Raw genomic sequence first — 8,871 nt, forward strand, 5'->3', positions numbered from 1 at the left:
GACTCAGGTAGGGAAATATATTCAGTTAAATTATATTAATTTCTTATGTTCTTCTGTGTACACGACGTCTGACTAAGGTACACGGGTAACTGGACGCTGGTATTGATCTTATTTAATCTCTAATTGGTTTATTTCAGTTCGTCTTAGTTCTAAATTCAGCAATTCATCTGGTGCTCTGCTGGTTAATGAAGGGAATGATTATAAAACAGTCTGTGCCGATGACTTTGATCAAAATGCTGTCAATGTTGTTTGTAGAGAATTGGGTTTTCCATCTGGTGGACGAATCCTTCCAGGAAACAATTTCAATGTTCATCGTTCACGTATAAATAAAAGATATAGATGTAATGGTTATGAAGCCAGTTTAATGGAATGTAGCGCTGAAGATAGGAGAACTTGTAACAACTATGTCACAACATTATCCTGCAATAATGGTGGCAACTCCATAACTCAAGGTATAATATATTACACCAAAATACTCTGTATCAGGGGTCCTAGAAAGAGTAACCATACCCTGATTTGTTCACACCGAATTGCTTATACGAGAACGAAAAGGCTACCACCATACCTTTCTTTCTGAATCACTGCCATGTTAGTTGACAATGACTGGGTGTAGCCCACCGTCGCCTTTGCTAATTACCTGTGACATGGAATGGGATGCTATTACTAGGTTTAACACAATACTTAGGTCATTTTGGGACAACCATATAGAAATTCGTAAGACGAGGTAGTTGAATTTTGACTGTCGTTTCGAACTGTCAGGGATTTTTGTTTTTATGCACAAGCCAATGTGAACACCATGGATGTAACTCTTGGCTTCACCTCACACTACCCTGTATCTATCACATACATATATGTAAAATATGAAATGAATCTTATAATTTTCAATTTTCCCAATCATTAGCCCTTCCACCATAATGAGTTTGATATCATATCTTTTGTAAACAAAAGGCTTAATAGTTTGAATACATTGGAAATGGATATAAAAATAATCAACTCCCCCGTCGAATAGGCCTGTTCAAGAGTTTATGGTGTGATAAGAACCAGGAGGATATTTCACGGAAATTTATCTAAGATAAAATCTAAATTTTAGTAATTTGATTGGATAATATTAGATTGATTTTAGTGCTTAGCCAATCAAAATTAAAGTATTTACTCAAATTTAGATTTTATCTTTAGTTAGGATTTCGAGAAACAGGGCTCTGGATTGTTAAGTTTGAATTTGTCCGTATTCAAGTTGACTGCTAATATAAATGTAATAGTTATGAAGCCAGTTTAATGGAATGTAGCGCTGAAGACAGTAGAACTCGTAACAGCTATGTTACACCATTACGTCCAGGTAAAATATTATCCACTTTACTTCATTCTGAAATACATTAAATCATATAAGCTAGCTGTCTGCCCTCTATCGGCGTCTCAGATATTAATAATGTATACAAAATATTGAAAATACCATACATATATACATATTAATTCTTAGAATAATAGATTTCCATGACAATGGATTATAAATAATATTAGGTAACGTACAAGAAAGGTTAAAAGTATATAATACTAACATGACATTAATTTACATAGTCTTCCTGGCCTGCGATATTTACTGGATTAGGATCCGATTTGCTGCTCAACTTTCATTCATAATTAAATCATGAACTGGATAATCGAGACTATGTTTTTATCGTACCGAATTTAGTAATGATGATCGGGGCTACACGACAAGCTCAAAATCAACTCTGTAGAACCACGCATGCCTTGGATACAGTTTGGATTTAAACAGTCGTACATTTAAAATTAAATGAATAAATGGCGGACCAAGCTAACGTTTACAGTCAGTCGCTGATGTTACTACCCGAAACTGGTGACGAAAGGCCAACATTGAGCATGTTACTTGATTATCAAGAATATGTGGGTGTAGTTATCGTCTGTCAATCAAACGATCGCCAATTCTCAAAGACGGTGCAGACACAATTGATGCATATTTTTTAGTGAAAACTTCCAATAGTGACAATTCCGTTCAGAACAAAGTAATTTGACTGAAATTTTCAACGTTTTGTTTTTTTATCATATATTTTTTTTAATTATTATAGCAAGAATGGCAAACTCTTTATAAAAATCTTAACTAATGTATCTTTAAAAGTTTGTGCAAATCTGCTATGCGGCCAAGATTAGTTTTCCTAATGAGAAAGACATCGTCTAAATATCTTTTAAATTTCTCTTCGATGAGACATACATTTAGCTATATAAACTCAATATATAAAAAGTGTTATCAGGGGTTCTAGAGAGGGTAAGCATTGTAATGGTGAAAATTAAGGTAGAATACTAAGTAGAATTTTCCAGTGTATACATAAAAACGAATAAACAAATCGTCGGATGCATACACGCACTCATTAAAATTAGGTTGCAGATAGTGCGAAATTATAAATTTTCTTTCAGGTCAAGATGGGGATACTATGATGAGTTCTGATGGTCAAGTGTTGGTTTATTACAATGGTATATGGGGTACAATCTGCTCAGATAGTTGGGGTGAGGAAGAAAGCCAAGTTGCATGTAGAGAGGCTGGCTATCAACATGGCTACTCATATGACTATTATGGAGAAAGGTCTAAGCCTATGTGGCTGTATGCTATGGAATGTAATGGTACTGAAACCAGTTTGAAGTCCTGTCAAGCCACAGAATTGAATAATAACAATAATTTCTGTGGTAGTTCTCATTCAGGCGTTAGAGTATACTGTTATAATGATGACGATTGTGAGTTTAATTTATCTTTCCTTTTAAATCTAAAAAGGCAAAAACAATACCGAATGTATGTGGTTTGGCGCTACCCTGTGTTACATTGTGACTATCCTTGGTCACGGGCTTCCTGTGTCTGCTCTTTGGACTACAATGTTCTGACTTCTCTGAACTTCACGTTGTGTGCGTTTGAATTATGTGGTGTTCTAATATCTTCTTATAAGATATACCATCCTCGGTATCCCCAGTGGTATCATTCCGTTCTACTCCACTAACCACTGGATCCATTCACGTGTTTTTTCACGAATTTATATTATCTGCCCTTGATCGCAGGTTGATTTTACGAACCATTAAAAAAAACAATTTATATACAGGTCTCAGTGTCATTGTTTACTGTCAACGCAATAAACAGCTTAAGTACGCTCGATTATGAGAATATCAAAGAAGTGGCATGCACACAAAACGATTCGGCGATCTTAGTTGCAATAAAATGCGAGTTACTTCCTTTCGCCCATTGGCGAATTTTTTTTGATTGGTGTTTTTGCTCCACCTTGAATTTTTACGCCTCTCGCAAATAGGAAAAAACAATCATGCGGTATCAATGCTGTTTTCAACATTATAATTATAATCATAATGCTCAACCAGTGACAAACATATACTGTGGGTCAGATATGCTACAAATCGAATCTAGCAATGTTCCACACAGCCCATTATTACCCGGTGGCACTGGGGAACTGCGACCCCACCCCCTCCCCCGCACGCACATATAAATATTGTTTTTTTTGGACCGGGACGGGATCTTGTTCCGCATGCCAGATCATGGGTCACCACGCCCCCGCTATGTCTACCCCGACACACTAAGCAGAACACAGATGGGATAACCTACAAAAAATAGTATTATATCTGGTATGAATATGATTGGCATTTAGTCAAGATCTTGAAACTTACAAATGCGTTTAAAATTCAGAAAACGCGAGGAGAATAGAAAAAAAAATCTCCACATTACCTGATTGAGATTCTGAGCATACATTTTAAACGATATACTTTAATTCGGTAGCTCTATAAATAAACTAAGTAATTATATATTTTTTTAAATGATAAGCGATCTTTAGTTATTAAATTCATCATTAGCCTAAACTATTTTTCAGTAAATGAATACAGACTGGTTGGTGGTGATAAATCTAATAATGGTCGTGTACAGGTGAAATACAACAATACCTGGAATTATCTTTGTGATGATTACGGTCTCTACGACTCAAAAGCCACTCGGATATGTAAACAGTTAGGATATAAACAAGGCGAAAGATATAATAATCCACGTTTTGCTAATATAACAGGAGGATATTGGAAAAATTATTTCAGTTGTCGTAATAATGAACCAGTTCTAGATTTATGTGAACATCGAAATTGGACTTATGAAGCGAATTCCTGCTACAATAACCCCGGCATTTACTGTTATGACTCAGGTAGGGAAATATATTCAGTTAAATTATATTAATTTCTTATGTTCTTCTGTGTTACGAGTATACTAACAAATATACACGATTATACACGATATATGTGTGACCAAGGTACACCGGTAACTGGACGCTGGTATTGATAATACTATTTAATCTCTAATTGGTTTATTTCAGTTCGTCTTAGTTCTAAGTTCAGCAATTCATCTGGTGCTCTACTGGTTAATGAAGGAAATGATTATAAAACAGTCTGTGGCGATGACTTTGATCAAAATGCTGTCAATGTTGTTTGTAGAGAATTGGGGTTTCCATCTGGTGGACGAATCCTTCCAGGAAACAATTTCAATGTTCATCGTTCACGTATAAATAAAAGATATAAATGTAATGGTTATGAAGCCAGTTTAATGGAATGTAGCGCTGAAGATAGTAGAACTTGTAGCAACTATGTTACAACATTATTTTGCAGTAATGGAGAAGTGACGTGCAATAACGCTGTTCAAGGTAGAATACTTTATAATACGCACATGATAAACCGCCAATTCGATGTTTTGGTATACACCGTCCTGTTCTAGAATACTGCTTAAAATAATTATATTACAGATAATATGATAATGTATAGTCTTTGTACAAATCTGGGACTCCCTTGGTTCAGTTTTTACCCACTTGACCCTCGATTCAGCCAATCAAAAACAAAGACATCTCACCTTCATTTAAATGACTTCCAATATAAAGGAGAGATAAACAGACTTTCAAAAGCAAAAGTTTCATTGATTAAGCAAAGAAAGCAAAACAAGATGATGGAGAGTTCGTCCAGTGAATTTGGTAATCATTATTTTTTTGTGGTACTGTCATATACATATCGCATTATATAAAGCTATCGAAATTTCAACAATTCGTTCGTAATTGCCCTTAGTGCGCGTAAGTGCCATTGATAAAAAAAATGCCTCACAAAGTCATATAATTCTATATGACTATGCCATAGCCTTTAAAATTTGTATGACATAAAAAATTATAACGGTAATCACCGTCTTGTTGACCTATTTCCGTCCGTAACTCAACTGTTGCACGGGTGATATATGCATGTCTCGTGTCTTTGGTCATTTTGAATCGAGGCGCATGCGGGAAAATATTTTATTATTCACTGTCAGTAGTTTATTTAAAGACTATTTACATTTTTGATATATACCTCGATTCATGGCGGTGAAGACCCCATCCACCGTAATACATACGCATAAATATACAAAAACAAAGAATTTATCACCTGAAATACTTAAAATTCTTATTTGTTAAAATCAATCATTTTCCAGAATTAAGCTCAAAGTATAAGTTGTTAAATTCCAGTTTCACCATAATAAATTAACAATGTCTTGTTTCAGATCAAGATGGAGACACTATGATGACTTCTGATGGTCAAGTTTTAGTTTATTACCATGGTATATGGGGTACAATCTGCTCAGATAGTTGGGGTGAGGAAGAAAGCCAAGTTGCATGTAGAGAGGCTGGCTATCAACATAGCTACTCATATGACTATTATGGAGAAAGATCTAAGCCTATGTGGCTGTATGCTATGGAATGTAATGGTACTGAAACCAGTTTGAAGTCCTGTCAAGCCACAGAATTGAATAATAACAATATTTACTGTAGTAGTTCTCATTCAGATGCTAGAGTATACTGTTACAATGATGACGATTGTAAGTTTTTTTATTTTATTTTTGCCTTTTTAGTCCACAAATGTGGAATAACAAGACAGACAAAATACCGAATGTATCTGGTATGGCACTACGCCTTGTTATGTTGCGAATATCCTTGGCCACAAGCTTCCTGTGTTTTCGCTCTGGACATTAATATTCAGACTTTTCCGAACTTCAGAAACTTTCACCATTAAAATCATAAGTTATATTATCTAAAAACAGGGTGGCACAAACAGACAAACCACATGAATATAGGATCCAATCATACAAAAGAGTTTACAAAACACAAGAAACATAAAATAAAAATACCTGTATTATTTGGTTGGAATTAATTCTATATCTATTTATATTATAAACGATAGTTATGGTTTATTCTGACAGACCTATAAACAAACCAAAGTCGTACAAGCCAACAGTGAGGCTGATGTCCCCCGCCGAAATTCCCAAATAAATAGATGACACATATTAATTAATCGCACATCTATTTTTTTCAAAAGTATCGAGCAAACTGATTATCAACTATACATTAAGTTTCATCAATAAGGAAATTGCTTATCTCTGCTTAGCTTTAGCTCGATATGTGAATCATTGAACTCAGTCAAGACTAGTCAAGACTAACATCTACATCAAGTTTAAACATTCTACCTCAATTAGAAGCAGAGTTGTTATGTTTAAAAGTCTTGACCAATCAAAATGCTTATTGCTCCTTAGCCTAAGCAGACAATTCTCAACATCGAACTTAGTCAAGGTATTGATGTAATGAAACTATACACCAAGTTTCATCACTCTCACTTAATTAGAACTAAAGTTATCGTGTCCCAAAGCATCAACCAATCAAATTGCTTATCTCTACTAACTATAAGCAGAAAATGCTCATCTTCGACTCTATCAAGACATTGACCTCATAAACACCTACACCAAGTTTGAACATTCTAGCTCAATTAGAAGGCGAGTTATTGTGTTCCAAAGTCTCGGCCAATCAAATTGCTTATCGCTCTGCCTACCCTGAGTAGAAAATGCTCAATATCCAACTTAGTCAAGGTATTGATGTAATGAAACTATACACCAAGTTTCATCACTCCCACTTAATTAGAACTACAGTTATCGTGTCCCAAAGCATCAACCAATCAAATTGCTGATCTCTGCTTACCCTAAGCAGAAAATGCTCATCTTCGAACTCCATCAAGGCATTGACCTAATAAACACCTACACCAAGTTTGAACATTCTAGGTCAATTAGAAGCAGAGTTATTGTGTCCCAAAAAGTGTGACGGACAGACAGGCGGACGGACAGACAGACAGACAGACAGACAGACGAACCCATTTCTTCGAAAGGCGGGGGACAAATATTATTATCTCTTTATAAGTTATTGTTAGCGGGGAAACGGGGGACCCGGAGAAAACCTACGAGGTTGGACATGCGACCCGACTCCTTCTCACGTACTATCGGGGAATCGAAAGCACGCCAGATGACTCATGATGCAGCGCGCTAACCATTCGGCCATATAGCCCCCTCCATGCGGCGGAGGCAGTAAGAAATTATAGTATGATTTTATTTATAGCGATAAACTAGAGCTATGTTTAAAATGTATATAGTCGGTGTAGTAAATGAGATGCTAAACCCCATTTCATCATTCAAGAGAGAGAAATGGGGTTTAACGTAAACTCGACACAAACTCTGTCATTTTAGGACTTACATATATGGTTTAATTTTATTTCAATAATGCGCTTGCTCGTAGGTATCTTTAGCAGGGGGGGGGGGGGGCAGAGGACCCAGATAAAACCCACGAGGATGGACGGGCGACCCTACTCCTTGTCACGTACATTTCATCATTAAAATACAGAGGATTAATTAAAAGTATGTAATGCAGTGTCATTTTTATTTTTCAGTAAATGAATACAGACTGGTTGATGGTGATAAATCTAATAATGGTCGTGTACAGGTGAAATACAACAATACCTGGAATTATCTTTGTGATGATTACGGTCTCTACGACTCAAAAGCCACTCGGATATGTAAACAGTTAGGATATAAACAAGGCGAAAGATATAATAATCCACGTTTTGCTAATATAACAGGAGGATATTGGAAAAATTATTTCAGTTGTCGTAATAATGAACCAGTTCTAGATTTATGTGAACATCGAAATTGGACTTATGAAGCAAATTCCTGCTACAATAACCCCGGCATTTACTGTTATGGCTCAGGTAGGGAAATATATTCAGTTAAATTATATTAATTTCTTATGTTCTTCTGTGTACACGACGTCTGACTAAGGTACACGGGTAACTGGACGCTGGTATTGATCTTATTTAATCTCTAATTGGTTTATTTCAGTTCGTCTTAGTTCTAAATTCAGCAATTCATCTGGTGCTCTGCTGGTTAATGAAGGGAATGATTATAAAACAGTCTGTGCCGATGACTTTGATCAAAATGCTGTCAATGTTGTTTGTAGAGAATTGGGTTTTCCATCTGGTGGACGAATCCTTCCAGGAAACAATTTCAATGTTCATCGTTCACGTATAAATAAAAGATATAGATGTAATGGTTATGAAGCCAGTTTAATGGAATGTAGCGCTGAAGATAGTAGAACTTGTAACAACTATGTCACAACATTATCCTGCAATAATGGTGGCAACTCCATAACTCAAGGTATAATATATTACACCACACTACGCTGTATTAGGGGTCGTAGAAAGGGTAACCATACCCTGCTTTGTTCACAGAACGAAAAGGCTACCACCATGCCTTTCTTTCTGAATCATTGCCATGTTAGTTGACATGGACTGGATGTAGCCCACTTTGGCCTTTGCTAATTAACCTGTGACATGAAATGGGATGCTATTATTAGGTCTAACACAATAATTTGAGACAACCATTATGGTAATTCGTAAGACGACTTCTCCAATAATTAGCCCTTCCACCATAATGAGTTTGATATATCTTTGAAAAACAAATAGGGTTAATAGTTTGAATACATATGAGGTCGATGGAAA

General features: G+C 35.8%; 1 protein-coding gene across 1 annotated transcript; it reads left to right on the forward strand.

Moving 5' to 3' along the window:
• Nucleotides 1–236: 236 nt before the first annotated feature.
• On the forward strand, nucleotides 237–6,077 carry LOC126810013 (scavenger receptor cysteine-rich type 1 protein M130). Its single transcript, XM_050534915.2, has 6 exons — nucleotides 237–452; nucleotides 2,431–2,745; nucleotides 3,876–4,193; nucleotides 4,362–4,685; nucleotides 5,561–5,955; nucleotides 6,054–6,077. The coding sequence occupies exons 1-6, from the start codon at nucleotides 365–367 to the stop codon at nucleotides 6,075–6,077; spliced, it is 1,464 nt and encodes a 487-aa protein (XP_050390872.1). The 5' UTR covers nucleotides 237–364.
• Nucleotides 6,078–8,871: the final 2,794 nt, after the last annotated feature.

This window comes from Patella vulgata, chromosome 1 (assembly GCF_932274485.2).
Source record: "Patella vulgata chromosome 1, xgPatVulg1.2, whole genome shotgun sequence".
In the NCBI taxonomy this organism is placed as follows: Eukaryota; Metazoa; Mollusca; class Gastropoda; family Patellidae; genus Patella; species Patella vulgata.